The sequence below is a fragment of the Semicossyphus pulcher genome, unplaced genomic scaffold (assembly GCF_022749685.1).
Source record: "Semicossyphus pulcher isolate SPU_LCO1_2020_fin unplaced genomic scaffold, fSemPul1.0.p SCAF_15, whole genome shotgun sequence".
NCBI lineage: Eukaryota > Metazoa > Chordata > Actinopteri > Labriformes > Labridae > Semicossyphus > Semicossyphus pulcher.
In genome coordinates, this window is record NW_027211659.1 from 14952625 (window position 1) to 14971101 (window position 18477).

Below are 18477 nucleotides of genomic sequence, written 5' to 3' on the forward strand. Positions count from 1 at the left end.
ACGCGCGTCACCAGCGCACAGAGGAGCTTCCCCGACGCGAGGGGAGGATGGAGAGCTGTGTGGATCACGACCATGGGAAGCTTTAAAAATAACACTCCACCTCGCTAATTGACGTTCTTCTACTTTTACAGGATATGTTTCCACCTTTTGTATGAGCAGTAACGCAGCTGCTCTGGATTCAGACATCCAGCACCGCCTTTCGTGTCTCATCTCTCCCAGTTGAAAAGCTTCCTGGGCTTCGTGGACCGTAAAACCTCCGCTCGGTCCCTGTCGGTTATGCTTTAGTATACTCGGACGAAGCTGTGTGTGGGTTTATTTTTTTATCCAGGAAATGTTGGCATGGCCGCTTCGGGAGCACAGAGGTGTCCGAAGAGTGAGAAGTTGGACGAGGCGCAGGCTTTGGCCAAGAGCTGCGCGGGGAGACCAGACTTCCTGCCTTGTGATGGACTCTCCATCTGCGCGACGCACAGCCACGGGAAGTGCTTCAAGCTGCACTGGTGCTGCCACTTGGGCTGGTGTCACTGTAAGTTTGTTTTACATGCTATTAAGCCCTCTGAATGACCAGAAGTAGCCACTGTGATATCAAAATATACTGCTAGTTATGTCCATGATGTGAATCTAGAGGCGTCGGGTCACTGTGTACGTGTACTGTGCATCGACTAAAAGGGATCCAATTTCGCAGATATTAACTCCATGTTGCTAAACTTTTACTGTGTATATAATTTGGCAAATAATAGGTTATATGTAAACGCTGGCGATCAAACTGCATATTTAATTTATTTAATTTATATAAAACTTCAAAAGTCTCGTTTGTATTCATTACAATAACATCGAGGTCAAACTCAGAGTCACATCCTCGATCAGAGTCACACCTTCAGATAGACGCCCTTGTATGAATAGTTAATGTTGGCGAGTCTAAACAATGGAGGCTGCAAAATTCAGAAGCAGTGGTTGATGTTTCAGGGCCGTGGTGTCACTGTTGCTGTTTTATGTAGAGCGTGTTCAAATTTTAATATGCAGCTCAAACTGACAGTAAACTGTAACAGGAGCCAAGTCCATGAAAATGTAGTGACTTAAATAGATTCCAGCGTGTAGCTTTAACATTTTAGCTTAAGACGATTATATATTCCAGTGTCTTCAAATTCACTTTTTATTTAACTCCAAGAAGGCCTTTGTTTACAGCATGTCCGGGCTTATGGATATCTGTACGTCCTTCAAAGAGCGTATACACGCTTAATAATCAAAAGAAATCCACCAAAGTAAAAGAAATTAATTCAATTAAATCGACCATTAACCTTCCGTTATTCCCCGTTCACAAAGATACTAGTGACATCACACACTTGAATCATCACTTTCATTTCTGCTTTAAGGATGAGTCTTGTGATATTCCTTGTGTTTCTCTTTGTCAACAAATACCACACAAAGTAAAGACCAAAACAAATTTTGGAAGGAATTTATCCTTCAATTAAGTACTGCCCATGTTGCCAAATCATGATATATTACACCTCATTTGCAGTGTAGCTTATTCCCACAATAATAACCCTCTAGGGCACAAGAGATGTAGAAATCCACAGCTGAAAATAGTCCCAAACAAATGCACTATACTTATTCCTGTTTGAATAATGTTTGCTGAAAACTACAGGACCCAGCTGTTTTAGGGAACCAAAATAAAACTATTTGTGATTAAAATATGAAGACTTATACATCATACGTAGGAGGTAATAGGTTTGTAGCTACAGATGATGTAGAGATGTCCAAATAGGTTGATCTTTTAATGACATTTGTTGGCAGGAAGATATTTAACAGTATCATTGGTACTATTCTGTAGGGCCACAAAGTAGGGCCGCAAAATCATCACATGCTGACGAAGTGAAGCAGTTACAGGCCAAACATCACCACAATACAACCAGCATCCTCTATTGACTGTTAAATTGACTGTATTGGTGAAAGAGCACGGAATAGCACTTCCACTCAATCACCAACAATTGTCTTGTCACTTTGAAAACCGTCACCGGCATTTCCACCAGCGCTGTACCTCGGACATTTCCTCTCCATCTGAACCTTTCACAATCTCACACTTCAGCACCAAACACCACGGAATCACAATAGCTGCGCCTGAACCTGCTGACAGGATGTCCGGCTGTTTGTGCCGCCCTGATTTATCCTGAAAATCCTGCGATCAGTGTAGAACACAATCAACCATCTCTCTCTGCACCAGTCAGCTGGAGCTTACAGTGTGCAACTGGAGAAGTCACATTGTAATCTTTGCCGTGTAATCATTGGATTTAGTTGCCTGCCTCGGTCCAGGGTGAGCCAGGCGATTTGAAATATCTGATGTGGCAGAAAAACGATGAATTCTTTCCAGTGTTTATTATGAGCCACATGAGGGATTTATGTTCCACAGAAAAGCCTGCTCACTGTTACATCATATGTAAACATTTAGACCTTTTTTTGCATTAAACTATTCATCACTCTGGCTCAAAAAAGTGCTGCACAATGGACACAGAGCCTCATTTTTCAATACAGGCCTGTTGTGGTAGAGAGGAAAACATCATTACGAGGCTTCTCACCTTCACATCTCTCTCCACTGTAATTCACGGGTTCCCCTCGTAGGACAGCTACGCACCACAGTGAGAATAAACCTGCTTAGACTGCTGAATCAGGCAGAACCAGGGCACCCAGTGAGGAAGGTATTGCAGCGTGCTTCTGCATGCAATCCCCGCCTGTTCTGCTTGGCTCAGACCCTTCTTCTTAAAGAGCGAAACATTGTTACGCCCTTATCTCGGCACGTTTTTATATTTGAACATGCCTTCCTCTGTCGCCTGGAGTACAAACTTGTTCTGGAGCTGATAATTGTGCATTCACCACAGGGAGCCTCGCTACACCGCCTTTTTAATTACATCTTTAATAGGTTTCCAGGCAAACAAACACAAAAGGTCAACGTGTAGTAAGACTTTGCTCAGCATTTTCAACACATTATTTCCATTATCTTACCTGTGGAGCAGTAGTGAGCGATTACCTGTGTCTTAATTCCCGGCTTCTCCTGTTTCCTACGTGCAGTTGCAAACCAAACAAATCCTGGTTTTCTTTCTTTGCAGTCTGCAGCAAGAAAATTATGTTGTTACTTTTATGGCCTTCCTGCAGTTTGCACATAGATGTAGCTTTGTTGCAGCCTTGCGATGAGAAAATGATGGAAACTGGAAATATACGTAGGTGGAAGCCGTGTTCCCAGCTGGTGACAACATCAGTCCAAGCCCCTCATTAGTGGTAATTAGCTGTATTTAGTGTCACCGCCAATATGTCATGTCTGATGAGAGCTTTTGCTCACAGCAACACTAGAACCACCTGGTCGGAAAATGTTTCTGCTCTCTTTATCCTCTACCAACTGATTACAATTACCAGGCAGAGCAATCACTCATTTACAAAGTCTCACAGACTAATGAGTCCCGAACAGTCTTGTCACTCGCTCGTACTCGGGACTTGCACTTCTCTTGTTAATAAAGGAAAGTGGGATCTTTCTGTCAGACTTCCTCGTCTCATCTGTCACACCACGCAGCTGTAGCGTGCGAGTATTTCTAAAGGGAAATATGGAGGCTTATTGGATAAAGCTCTGCCCCACATTGATTGATTTGGGGACCAATTCAAAATTGAGTGCGGTGCTGAATCATGAAAAGTTTCACCTTTTATTAAAAGATCAATACGTTGTCAGCACAGGCCTGAGGGGATGCTTTTTGATTGATTGTTCGTGTTTGGGAACCACAGTGCTTCCACCACTCTGACTGCAGGTCTCTGAATGATGGAAAAGTGGCACCAAAGTTTTTGTTATATTTGAAGGGATTGAGTCTTTTTTTGTCTGATTTAATATAATAATACATTCTCTGTTTCTGTTACTATCCCCTCATCACAGCTCAGCTAAGAACTGTCAGGGGAAAACAAAGAGGGAATTGTGTTTTAAAAGACTAACTTTATAAGATACCCACTTGATTTGGCTGCTGCAGCCTTATGTAAGCGTAGCTGAATTTCAGAACACATTTGCATGCAACAGGGTCACTATACCAACAATACAGTCCATGTAGCTTTTGTGTTGTTTAGTTAATTCAATTTCTGCTGCCTCACTGTACTGACAAACTAGATCCGTTGAATCCAGCTGGCTTATGTGTGGGAAGCAATGTTGTGAGCATTTGTGCGCAGGTTAGCCTGCATTGCACGACATCAACCATGCTACAACACTAGCATGTTAGCGCAGCTAGCGCTGTGACACGGTTTACAGATGCAACTTTGCTGAGCTCTTTCTGGCTTCTTTGAACTTCACACTAATGTGACCATAACTTTTGCTGAAGATACCGCAACACAGAAAATATGCGTGGTCTATACGCCTGTAGACATCGAGGCTGGCAATCAGGATTCACGTTTTAGCTACATGTGGAAGCCAACAGGCTGTAGCAGCTAGCCAAAAGCTAGCTTGAAGCGCAGTGTCCTCTGTAGCTCAGCTTTTGAGGCCTGCGTTGCCACGAAATAAGCATATCTACTTCAGAGGCTTCAGGCTAAACATATGGCTTTTTAAAATGCAGCAAACAGCTTAACTTGTATCCAAAATCTTAGCAAGTATGGTGTTGAATCTGAATGCTACCTCTCAGATAGTTTGGTGATTGTTGTGTAACTAGACTTGAAGTAATCTGAACCTATCCTTTGTGGCCTTTACATGAGTTACAGGAAAAACAGTCCAGAGGGTTACATTTTTTCACCCTGTCCAGACTAAACAGTGGATTTCAAACTGGCTGTAAGTCTTAAACAGCCTCTCCCTCTGGAGGCATAAAACAGGAAACAGGAAAGGAGTTTCCCATGACGCTGGGTCAGACCGTCCCCTTCACTGAAACCGGACACTTATGCTGTCACCCCGACTTGTGGCCTCTTTGTCGGACTGATTTAAGCACAAAGAGCAGCGGATGTGTGAGCAGACCATACTCACCGTCCAAATGGGTGCAGCAGCTGTTTTGACAAATGAGAACAATCTGCTAAAATAATTCTCTTTACTCACCTAGTTCAGCCGAGATGCTGCTTCGAACTGGTGTGGTGTGTAGCATCTAAAGAGGAAGATCTGCTCAGTCTGCACATAAAGCTGGCTTTGCTTCGAACATAAAAAAATCAAACTGAGGGGGTTGTTAATGACTCAGTCTCTTCTGAGGCTTTGATATAAGCCGATATTTAAATGACACAATCTGTGCGAGACAGTCGTGCCCATTCATCTGCATGTGGAGCTTGTTTGGTATAACCCTCCGTCTCAGAGTATTTCCCTCTGAGCCGCAGCGTGTGGAGTGACAGTGGAGCTGGAATTTGAGGGAGTGATGTCGAATCTGTGTGAGAGTCACTGAGAGACTGAAGGGCTACATGCTGCATTATTCAGAGAGACTATCTCCTGTATTAAAGCAGACTGTGCAGCCGTCAGCCAGCCACAGGCCCTGGAGAGAGCAGGGGGAAGACGTGCAAGATGGAGACAGGTGAGAGCAGAGGAGATGAAGCTTCTTATACCTCCTCTGCTATACCCCCTCCTCCTGAGAGAAATCCGGAAAACTTCCCGGAAAAGAGCTGTCAGCTCTCCTTGTGTCTAATTAACCTTTTGAACTCTTGGTTTTCCCAATAAATTAACATCTTTTGCCTGTATATAAAAGCCTCAATCTTCTCGTTCTTGTGGAAACATGAAGCTAACTGATTTCTGTACTGACTTAAATCATTGATCCCAAGTTATTTTCTTATATTTTGCGATCTTTGGACATGCATTTTTGTATTTGGTTGGAAAAAGTAGATGACAGATTCACCTCCACGGCTGTTACTTCCTCTTTTGATGTACCCAACAGGCTCATTTATACCCCCTTTACTGAAGTCCTACATCCCCCAGAATGCCTGTCATCAGTCTCCAGTGAACTTTCAGCTGTATTTAATTTTCCAAATTAAAGGAGTCATTCGCCCTCCTCAAAGTGCAACATACCCTGTGGCTGCATACCTTTTTGGTCCATCGAGGCTGCCGTCAGTGGAAACACTCTCTGTGTCTCCTCTGCAGCTGATTTCTCTCAGTGTGGTTGTAGGTGTAAAGTGGTGGGTCTGCAGAGAAGATCCTATTTTTGATTCAGAAGCCCTGACTCAAAACCGTTACATCCACCACTGCCGCTTCTTTTCATGCTGTCAACCATTAGAGCCGGGGCTTCTTCAGGAAGAAAAAAATTACAACGCAAAACAAAAAGAAGCACGTGAATGTCAGATCCGTGGCCCGTAGCTGTTTTGTTCTATTTTTGGTTAGATTTGCTCTTTAACCCTCGATAATAAAAGATAGGTTTGGGAGTTTCAACATTTTGCTCTCCTATTAAAAGACCAAATCCAACAGGGAGCGTTTTCTGTGCAGCCAGACCCTGATGTAGCTTTTCCCTTTACACACTAATATATCAGGTTTGTTATTACTGTAGTGTATTGTAATTATCTTTGATTCAATCACACACACACACATAAATGCTTAGCCCTTTAAATGGGTCTGAATCCACAGTAATTATGCACATATCCACAAATGCACCATTTCCTGTTGTTTAATCAACGTTAGCTGAAAACCACAGCGCCTGCTGCTCTAGGTCATGATTGAGCATTTTTTAACATGTGAACGATACATTTGTGACCTATTTTTGGTTGTCTTAATGGTTGTCTGGCTTAGAACCACAAGAGGAAGTCAGAAAGATGAAGAAAAATACTAAATTCTAAAGTTATAATAATATATTCTGTTCTGTTTTTGTCTTTTGAAAGAGACAACTCAAGAGACATTAATAAAGTTAGGAATGGGAAGTTGTTCTCAGTGTTGAGAATGTATTATTTGTCTTTGTGAGGACATGTAGTCATTGTTTGAAAATACACACACACACACACACACACACACACACACACACACAGAGCAGAGTGAAAGGGTGCAAAGGCAGCTTAACAACTGACAATGTCATGCGAGGGCTCAGCGCTGGGAAACCCAGCAGAGTACAGCTGAATATCAATAAAGCTGCATAGACAGCGTTCACTGGCTGTCAGATAGTGTTTGTACATTTCTTTGTGAACAGTCTGAACAGTAAAGAGACAGAGAAACCACGGTCTTGCATTAGCTCGTCTGTCCAGCTTTGTTAGTTTTGTGTCCATTGTGGAGTTAATTTATGTTGAAGGTTGTTGCTCCTCGTTACCACAAGTTTTTTCTCGTAGCAAAAATGTTCCTACATATTTAAAGTTAAAGGTCCCCTGTTGAATTATCTTGTTGACAAAGTTATGTCAACATTCATCATTACCCACCCAAAAGCATTTTGTGTATTCTCATGGCCTGACAGAGCTAAATGCATGTAGACACTTTCAAATATTTAAATCTTGCCTTGTTTACATCCATGCGTTAGCTAGCATGCTACTCTTAGCATAGATGTTAGCATGATACTGATGATGAACTCCACTTTAAATTTTCGTCCCCAATAATTGTTTTAATTACTGAATAATCATCCCATTATTGCCTCTGTTAATGTATTAATCATTTTGTATATGTAATGTCAAAAAACAATTTAAAAATACCACAATATCACAATGTCTCCTTTAAGATGTCGTTTTTTATCCACTGTCCAAAATCCAAAGATATTTATTGTAATGTGATGTCACAGAAAAGTTTTAAATCCTCATATTTAAGAAGTTAAAACACATAAATGTTGCATTTTCACTTGAAAAAATGTCAACGCCGTTTTAGCTTAGTGGTTATATCGGTGGTCCACATAGCCTACAGAGGCTACAGTCCTTAATGTCTGAGGACTTTAGACAATGCGGTTTGACTCCCACCCTCGGCCCCTTACCGCGTGTCATACCCGTCCCATAAAAGGTCAAAAAACATCTTTAAGGTGTGAATGTGAGTGTGAAAGGTTGTCTGTCTTTATGTGTCAGCCCTGTGATTGACTGGCGATCAGTCCAGGGTGTACCCCACCTCTTGCCTCATGACAGCTGGGCTCCAGCCCCCCTGCGACCCTGAACAGGATAAGCGGCATAAATAATGGATGGATGGATGTAAACCTAATTAATCAACTTATCATGCGCAGTTCCACCACTGTTATTATTGTTGTAAAAACATTATTTTTCCTCAGAGTATCTTAAAGAAAGCATAAACATTTTGTTTAGCTTAACATGTATAGATTCTCTTCTTCTCTGCTTTGCCTCGCTGTGAGATTAATCTCACACACTAAACACTGTCCTGTGGGGACGATGAAAACAGTGATACTTCCAACTTAATGCAAACTAAACTTCATTCTGCAGACACCTTGTAAATCCACAGTCACGCTGTAGCTCAGTGTGCAAGTCTGCTGAGAACAACCAGTGTTGGTGAAGTGTTAGCTCCATATGTCTGTCTGTTTTGTTGTCTGCGTATGCATCTGCCTGTCCCCTAGTATGGCTCTTGGTATTTGAAACTCCAGATGGATGCATGCAATCAGATGTAATGTGCTAAAAAACAAAATGTCAACACACTGCCTGCTACAGATTTAGCTCTCATTTGTTGCCGCTATCTTGTCTGCCTGAATGGGCTCGCCTCGGCCTGAACATGGACCATTGAGTTTCTCTCATTAAACAGAGGATGGTTTCTATTGCTCCTCTTTGTCTGTATCGACATTAGCTGCTGTTTTTCTGTGTTAGCAAAGTATACAGACATCAAGGTTCAGACACAGACGCTTTTCATTGCTTCACTCGGCTGAATGATGCAGTTTTGTCCTTTCACGAAGAGGTGAATACATGTGTTCAGAACTCGACTCTTCAGCTGATTTAGTTAAACTAAATCTAAATAAATATCTTTTTGCATTGCAGAAATGTCTCATCAGCATTACAAGCTCGCTTTGTCCATTCAGCGATGAAAACAAAGCCACTTTGAGCTAGTTTGAAGTTTTCAGAGTAACCTGGGGAAAGATTTTTGATTGAATGGCTCCCCCAGCCAGTGAAACAAAAGACAAGGACACAGAGCGAGAGGAAGTGATGCGTAGGCCTGTCATCTTCTGTAGTTTCTCTCTCTCCAGGGAGCCGGTTAAACACACAGCCGAGCAACGCTATTCAGGCAGCTCGGCTCCGAGTTGGAGGAAGTGGGCTGCAAACAATGAGTAACATTTGGGAGCAGTCATTTTGCACAATCACCACCAGCACATGAGATGCCAAAATGGGAGGCATAACTTACTTTGAAGGCGTTATAACATTTTTATGTGAACAGAAAATGTATGGCTTTTAGCTCAAAGAGGATTTATGTGGCACTACACTATATTACGCCAGCCTAATAATAAAAATGTGTTACAGATTTAAATCGGCACTGCATCTTGATTTCTGAGCTGTAAATGTTGTTTTACCGCCTCAATAATGTTTGCTTTTCATCAATTTCGAATTAAGCTTTGCATCAGTTTCTTCAAAGCTCTGCACGGCCTGAAATGTAAACCGTGTTACTCTCTGGCTGCAGCTCAGCCTGAGATGGTAGAAGTCAGGTATTTTTGCCTTTGGCAGCACAAAATGCTCTGTGGTGTGAAAATTGCAGCAGCCTCCAACACAGGGGAGATGAGAGGTTATCACAGACACGCTATTCTCCCGTGCCTTACGGTCCACTCATTGGCATCTCTGCGAAAACTGTCTGTGGTAGAAAATGACTGAAGCACATAATTAATATCACTACTTTTTTTTCTCTGCAAGCATGAGATGAGGGGCAAGTAGGTTTTATGGGAAAGGCTGACATTGGATTGTATACATGTATGTATATGCTTCAGAGTTTGTTCAATAAATGAGATTTATTTATATTAAAATGCATGTTTTGTACACACATTTGGTAGAGAAACACTAGTAGAGACAACGTGAGTTAGAGTGGGAATCACAGGGTAACTCACGATACGATACGTGATATGTGGCCCACGATAAAGATAATGATTCTTCAACACAGTGATTCTGCAATAATTGATATATTGCAAGACATCATATAACGATACATATTGATATCTGATTAACTGAAGAATATTAAATGCCCCTAAAAAGTGCAGGATTAATATATATATATATATATTTTGTGTGAGTTTCCCGCAATTTTAACACAAAATGAGTTGAAACACTGAATATGTTTTTGGTCTTTGAATCAAATTTACAGAACTATAGAACAACTGTAAAACAAATTAGGACTTGAATTAGGATTAGGATTTGAAAGTGGTTCTGTCTCTTAAAGGAGCAGTTCGCCCCTGGAAAAAGCCACTGTCAGTCAAAGCTGGTGTTCTCTCTAATCGATAGAAGCAATAATATTTGAAATTGGCGCCATAGCTGTGGAGAAAGTTGTACAAACATCTTGAGGTTTCACCCATTCTACATTCCTACAACACCCAGCGTGCATTACGCCCCTCCCTCTGAAAGGAACGGCCCAGCGAGAGACGCTGGAGTGAAATATTACTGTTTTCTTGTCAAGGACATTGATCGCTGCAGGCAATTGCTCAGAGCGGTACAGAATCTGAAATAGAATATACCAGTGGATCGTCTAAAAAACCTTCAGATCTGTAGTCTACATTTCCAACCTGATGATTTTGAACGAGACATCGGAGGCGGGCGTGCTAGATTGAGGAAGTGTAGTTTAGCAAGCTCCCTGGTCTCCTCCAGATGACGCGTTTTACGTAGTCTGGCGGAGGTTTTCCAGGGCCCGTTGGAGAAGCGGATAGCGTCCTCCAAAGGCACAGAGCAAATTGCATTTTTTTTCAGGCATAATGGCATTAGCTCGCCTTAATAGCATGATAGGACTGAGGTTGAGAATCGGCGAACTGGCCCTTTAACTTCTTTTCATTGCTGTTCGACATTATCCCACCGTCTTCTTTTATCCTGCTGTCAACTACTTCGGCCAATTAATTTCCGTTAATTCATGTCATAAGCGTCACCACGAGGAGTCTTTAAGTAGTGACGCGATGATTGTATTGCACAAGTCAGGACGACGATATATTGGCGTATTGATATTTTGTCCCACCTCTACAGCGTATTATATTTGTATGTGACTGTGTGTTTAACAGCAATCCTTTTCCACATGAATTATAATTTCAGAGTGCATATGCATGCTGCTTTTGGGATTCCTGCCAAACGCTTCCACATGGTGCCATATTTTATATTAATATATCATTTTATTTATTCAAACCTGCATTCGGGTTGTTTTTTTTTATGCTGTTTTGGCAGCAGAAACAAGCTGTAAATACAATGCTGACATATCACCCTTTTAGTCGACATGATGACTGATCTGAAAATAGTTGCATATTAAAATATCCTGCTGACATTGATACAATATTGTTGATTTTGTAGCGCACGTCTCTGGCAACCACATGCATATATAGTCCAACATTCATACTCCTTGTAGCTGTGTTGTGCTCGCTAACAACTCTAGAAATATCTGTATACTTGGCAGCTAAATGCTCCACTATGATCATCATCTCGTGCACACATTTGTCTGTGAGCTGAGTGAGTTCTCACAGGCTTATTTTCTGTTTTTTCTTCCTTTTTATTTTAGGCAAGTACGTGTACCAGCCCATGACCAATGTGTGCCAGCTGCCCAGCACAACGGTGCCTCCTGTAGAAACAGAGTACAGTAACACCATGGACCTGTCCGTCTCTCTGGCCGAGCGCTTCCTGAAACTCGCCCCCTGCTTCCAGTCGCCGCCTCACCTGGAGTCGCCCAAGTACTGCGTCATCGCCGATCTCTTTGTGGACGACTACATCGTCAAACGCATTAATGGAAAGATGTGCTACGTTCAACGCCCCCCGCCTCCTTTACCAGAACCACCTCACGCTCCTACCCCTCCCCCACCTGCTCCCCCTACACCTAAGAGGCCCCAGAATCCCACTGCTCAGCCTCGACAGCCAGTGAAGCAGGCACCGCCCACCCAACACACGCCTGCGCCCGTGCAGCCGGTCCAGCAGGTGTACAGTGAACACAAACACCCCTCACCTGTGGATAAGATCAAAGGCCCCAAAATGGACCACTGCTCGTCTCCGTCCAGCTCCGAGGACTCCGGCATCAACGCGCTGGGTCTGCACTACCTGGAGTCCTGCGAGGAGGAGAGCGAGGAGGAGGAGGACGAGGAGCTGAGCACGGACGGGAACTCCAGCCCCGGCAGCCTCTGGGAGCAGGACGACTGCTCTCTGCTCTCCCCTTCCAAGTCAATGATAGAGATCATCGAAAAGATCGAAACAACTGTGTAACTGACAACATGACACCAGCTGCGAAGGAGCGCGATCTACGGAGCAGCATGATCTTATTCCTGCAGGTGATCGAGGACTGTACGCCTGCACTCACACACAGCCTCTCCTCTGTCCACACCCCCTGCATGGAGTGAATTTCTACAACTTTTTAGAGGAGAAGGAGGAAGCACAGGAATAAAAAGCACATGCACAGTGGACCTTTTGAACATGGTAATTACACAGTGGCAAACCTAAAATACAAAAGGAATCTATCATAGACGCTCTAACGTCAGAGGAAAGTAAGGAAAAGTGAGACTTTTTCTCTTTCGGCATACATCGCTGGAGCTAAATTATGTATAAACAAGGGGGTATAAGTAGGTTTGGTGATGATAATAAGCAGTTAGGAGATGCCTAGCATTCTTCAGTCATCAATCTGGCATTCAGACTTTATTCTAATTCAACATTTAAGTGGCAGATAAAGCTTGTTATTTCTTGCTCTCTGGCCGGTGGCTCCACCCACACCTATTAGTAATTCTGACACTTCAGCGTAATAACGACAAGGCCAGCTACCTCTCAAGGGCCTCAAGCACATTAGCCTTTTACCCGTTAATTACTCAGCTCCGAGCGGCAGGGATGCACCTGCTTTCATCACATTAATATAAAAGATTCCAGGCCCACGGTTAGTCTGCACTTTACTCACACCAACACAAGCGCTAGGCAGGTAGGTAATTCAGTGTTCGACAATCAAGGATTACACAGAAGCACATTCCTATACTGTACCTGCCAGTGAGGACCAAGGCTTATAAAGCCTCTAACGCCATTTATCAGACTTTAACACATTGTTCTGACCAACTTTTCTGGTCACGACGCACTCAACTGCAGTGCTGTTCAAGGTTAAATGAGGCGTTAAGCAAAACACGACTGCTTTCGACCTCTATTAGCAGAAATTAAATAGCATGGACGCATCTCTGGCAGAGCTACAGTGACAAAAGTAGGAGTCACGTTGTCACAGCAGAAACTTAGGACACCTAGTGAAGGGGGAATATACCTAATATATATAGATATAAACTTATACAATAATAAAACTGCATTGTTATTTGCTTTTCGGGCTTGACGGTGAAATGTCTTGTGTTTCCAGCTGAAAGGGGAGTCGGGGGAAAGGTGTGCAGGTTAGGATAGATTAGTATGTCACAGTGATTTTGTGCAATGGGACAGAAAAATGTCACTTTATGCACCTTTAAGAGGAGATTACAGTTTGGATTAGGATGCTGAATAGGTGTTGTGATGTTGTGATGGACATGATGTTATAAGAAACGCACTCAAGTATCAAATTTGTGAGACAGCCCCTTATAAAGCCGGAGATGTACTTGCTTTTAAATTTGTGTGTGCATGATGGCCGCCACACGTGTTTTTGGAGCGTCGCGCCGAGCACATCCATACGAGATGCAGTATGCACATGATTGGTAGGGGCAGTGTAGAGGCAGAGGGGACGTGACGGGGTCAACACAGCAGCAGGGACTACAAGCTGATAGACCAAGTCCGCAATTATCCACATCTGTCATTGCCACTGCACAGCGACAAACATGCCTGTCAGAACAGGTGGCGAAAAAATAAGTTCCATTTTAGAAGTCGTGGAGAAACCTGCAAACTAAACGGAAACCAGTCCGAGACTGATGCGTCCATGCACGGGAGGAAAATGTCGGAGAGTGGGGACGGTAGTAACCTCCACGAGTGTCGCCATGTCTGTTGTTTACGTCCCGAACATTCGGTAGTTGCATACATCCTGAGCTCTCTGGTGTGCCCTCTAGAGGTATCCTCCAGTCACACGCATAGTGCAAAGCCAAGTGTGTGAACAATTACGTTCATGACGCAGCCGGTTGTGTACGCGAACCCAACGTTAAGCAGCAAGTATATCTCCGGCCTTAGTCAGATAGTAACCTAAAGATGGGCTGGGACTTTTATTTTGTATTTTTTATGTTTTAAAGAGTTATTTCCAGGAGAGATATCTGCAAAAATCACTCAAATACTCACAAATATGTATCGCAGCAACAATACACTAGATGCTAATAAAAAAAAATGTGCATGACTGCATTCATTTGCAGAAGTCCCTCATGTCGAAGACCAATTTAACAAATTGCTCAAAGGGCGGACAAATCGTGTCTCTGTTAATGAAATAAAAGGATTTTTGTTCAGGGATGGCCCTCGACGTTACACTGAACACAGTCCCTCTAAATGCAGTTTAAACCATGTCTTATGTTCTCATTATTGTTATATTATTTTCATATGAATAAATCTCAATGAAACAGATTTTCTTTCTCTCGTTTTTGTCGCCAACGGTTTGAAACGTGTGGGCATTTGTTTGCTGCAAAGAGAAAGTTGAGGCTTTCTTTTTGAAAAGCACTCAAACTTCCTCCTCCTGACACACAGATGACTAATGCTCTCAGGAGATTGGGTGGAATGGCAAAGTAGAGTGAGAGATAAACTCAAATTGAGTCATTACTTTTCACTGTTGCTGTTTGTCTCCCAAGTGAAACGTCTGGAGGGAGGTTCTTTGTTATTTCTCACAGTCACTTTGTGTAACCTTTGCTTTCTTGCAGTGAAAAATTAGGACTAAAATGAGAGAGGTTAGGTTTAAAGGCCTCTGAACTTGTGATTTTAATTGTAGTCCTGCAAGTCAAGAAATACAATACAGGAAGCAGACAGATGTCTCTCTCCAGAGTTTGTCTTGCATCTGATTTTATGAGAGACCCTGTAAGTACCTCCCTCACCTTGACTTCCAGCCCTCATTGATTCCCTCCTTTCTCTTGCATTGTGTCTATTGATTATTTGTACTCCACTAGCGCACAAAGAGAACCCAAGGCCACGCTGAAATGCTACTCAGTTTATATAAATGTACATTCATTGTTCTGCTCGGTCATGAAGAGGAGGAGTGTGCAGCTGACTGACGGAGAGCCTGGATGACAAAGCAGAGTGGGAGACGAGAGAGAGAGAAAAGTGGAGAAGACAAGAGAGGAGAATAAAAGGCGCAGAGAAAAAAAAAAAAGCGCGTGGAGGGAGTGAAGCGCGAGCAGAGGAAAGGAAGTGCAATTAAAAGGATGATGATGCAAGCACATGTAAAGTCTTTGGAAGGACTGCGTGTGTGCGTGCGGTTCAACATTTTGAAATAATTTCAGTTTTTCAAAAGCTTCAGACAGATCTCATGAAGAGATAGATTGCTGTAACTGTTAATCCCTCGCAGCAAAGTCATTCTATTGGCAGGCACCTTGAGCAGCGGAGAGCTCACACACACACACGCACACATACACACACACGTGGGAAGATACACACCAAATCAAAAAGCGCCCTTGTTCAAGGACTTCTTCACAAGCAGGGCTGGCACAGCACGAGTCACACGAGCTGAAGGGAGATGTTGTCTGTTGCACCTTTTGATGCGAGCACAAACACTTTACCTTCATTTCTTTTTATTTCTTACAATTGCATTTCCTCCCCAGAGGCCTCTTATTAGACGAACAGCACACAGATACTCTGAGGAGATTTTAAGTGACAAAATGAAAACACAAAGTACCAGCAGTGTCTCACCTGAGTGAGGATGAATCAAGTAAACGCGTTTTCTCTGATGGAATATTGTTATTCAATTGCTCTTCGTGTAATGCAGGTAGATGGAGTGGATGTGGACAGTGTACAATAGCTTATTGCAAATGCTTAATGTTTGTGTTTGCATGCTGCAGGATGACAACAATGATATAGATAAACAATATCATGGTGTCAAAATGATTTAAAATATTTGATTTTCTTCATCATTTCTCTTAAAAGATTTCAGTGTCAGTTGTAGCCACCAAAAGGGTAAATCACTTTGCAGGTAGAGGGTTATGTTATGTTTTCTTGCTAAGCCTCAGTTTGGACTCACCATGCACACAACCGTGTCACTAATACTATGAAATAGCCACTGTGATTTTGGAAAACTGTGCACGCAAATTGTGTTTGGTGAGTACTTGTCCTGAGCAGCCACAGAATATTCAGGAGAAGTAAAACAGAACAGTTTGTGTCTAAACTTGAATGTCTACGGAAGCCCTAAGTGGACATGCAAAGTTGCAAAAGCCCGAAACAAACATAAGCCGCTTTCCCACTGGTCAAAAAACTCACTAATACCTGCCTTTTTTGCTTAGTGGGAAAGGTTACAATCAACATTCTGACCCGGGTCAAATGACTCTGCAGTAGACCCGGGTTAATATTGCCTCGGCTCCGACTGGAACACAAATCTCCGCCCCCTTTCCGGCATGATGCTATGCTCTGTCGGTAACTTCTGCGACTCCTCATCATCTCAGCTACAAATTCCGCCCGTCCCCGTCTGAGCAGCGCTCGAACATCGTTCCAAATGTGTCGCCGCCGAGTTTGATAAACAGACTGAATGAGATACAATAAAGACCTAACCACCGTAACATCTTCACTATTTACTAACCCTGTCTCCAGCGCGTTTGTAACGTTAGACGGTGACGCAGCAGAAAAGAGACCAACAGGTGAATACTCCACTGGCAATGGGAAAAGCATCTATAAGCGGGTCTTCCCAGGTCTGAAAAACCTGCATCCTTTTCAATTTCAAGGGGAAAGGAGTAATAGAAATAGGCTTAACTTAGCTCATTAGTGTGGGCAATGGCAGCATGGCACGTCCTGGATGTACCCCCCCCACACACCTTTTCGAATTAGACAGAAGAGTGGCAGCTTTCGACAAGATTTTATTGCATGTCTTCAACAATATATCTGGGGAAGCTGGGAAAACCAGCTTTGTTATCTCGAGATAACAAGAAAAATAAGACGAAATCTCGCAAAACGCTGGTGCACCACACTGTCATTACATACTGTTGTAAGTCATGTTGTGCAGGCCTGAGGGTCAAGCCTTATTGATAATGTTAGTAGAGATCAGTAGAGTAGACACAGTTATAATGAAGCACATTTCTATAACATCAAATAAACATTATATAGCTGAATAAACAGCGGAAACAAACTTCTCAAGCAGAGTGCAATAAGACACTTTTCCCTCCTTACATTGGTATTAAACAAGCAAACCGGCAGTTAAGGAGTTAATATAATTTAAAATTCAACATCATGAAAATCCATATCAGCATCCTACAGGGGGCCTGCACCATATTGCAGGCAAACAGCTTCCTCATATAGCCGGCCTCTAATCCGAGACGTTCAGAGCCGAACTTCACAGCAGCACTCGATTTCAAAAGGGCCATTTATACGTCCAATTTACGGCATAATGTCCCGGTGATTGGCCTGATGCAGGCGGCCTGCAGGTAACAGGGGAAGCCACCGGCAGGCTACTGATAAACAATCAGACACATGACTTTGCCTTGGCAGAGCTCGATGGGTGATGGCTTTCTGATAAGCTCTATAAACGCCAGAGTGTCACCTGGAGTGCAGCTGTGCTCTCCCTGCCTGTAAAATATTCATTACTTTTTTTCCGTCACTGTCTGTCCTCGTCTCTGAAATGAATTTAGAGCACTTTTTGCTTTTAGACACAGAGCAAAAAGTCTCTCCCGGCAAACTCCAGACAACGGCTTCGAGCTTTAGTGCCAGTAGACGCGGCAGTGTTTGAGAGTATTCCCTTATGTTGCTTAAAGCTACTTGATGATTCATCCTTTTACTACTGATACGGAAATCCTGTGAGGGCTTCTTTTTTGGGGGGGGATTGCAGAACGACTCACATGGTACCTTAATGTGATTAGTTGGCTTTGTTGCTGTGGATTAGTCTGCATTAGATGATGATTCAGTAGTTTATGGAAACAGATGATGGATGATCACATGCACAATAAATTCGCAACACCTGAATGTTAAGATCAGGGGACTTTCCATGGTCACATTTAGACAATATTTCTCAGTTGAAATAAAGGTATTGTCTTCTTATCTCTCTGCACCTTTCAGGGTATAAATAGCGGTCATTAGCAGAACAACTGTGTGCACTGACGGAAAGTCTGAATCCATCTTAATCACATCAAAGAGTGCAAGGATGTTGGGGATGCCTATGCTGGCTTTCAACTTTAAAGCCAGCAAAGTCAATATGGCCGCCATCTCCAGTGTCTGCTTTTCAGTTTGATGAGTAACTCTTTTGTGCTTTTGATTTTATGGTATAAAATAAAAAAAGGGACTACTGTTACAAGTGTGCAGATTTGTCTGAAAACAAGATTAACGCACACGCTTGTTTTCTTCTCTCTTTTTGCAGCCGCACATGAAAGGAAGCAATCTATTTTGAAACTAGTACACATT

The 18477-nt window shown here is 42.8% G+C and overlaps 1 protein-coding gene across 1 annotated transcript; it reads left to right on the forward strand.

Annotated features, from left to right (window-relative positions):
• Positions 1 to 31: 31 nt before the first annotated feature.
• LOC138592924 (UPF0524 protein C3orf70 homolog B) lies at positions 32 to 14517 on the forward strand. Its single transcript, XM_069663821.1, has 2 exons — positions 32 to 523; positions 11540 to 14517. Exons 1-2 carry the CDS (start codon positions 340 to 342, stop codon positions 12229 to 12231), a joined length of 876 nt encoding a protein of 291 aa, XP_069519922.1. The 5' UTR covers positions 32 to 339; the 3' UTR covers positions 12232 to 14517.
• Positions 14518 to 18477: the final 3960 nt, after the last annotated feature.

What these genes read in the sequence shown, in the direction of transcription:
- LOC138592924 (XM_069663821.1), top strand. Translation starts at nt 340, where the DNA reads ATGGCCGCTTCGGGAGCACAGAGGTGTCCGAAGAGTGAGAAGTTGGAC. An exon ending in CCACTTGGGCTGGTGTCACT is followed by an intron (nt 524 to 11,539) that starts GTAAGTTTGTTT and finishes TTTTTATTTTAG; the next exon opens with GCAAGTACGTGTACCAGCCC.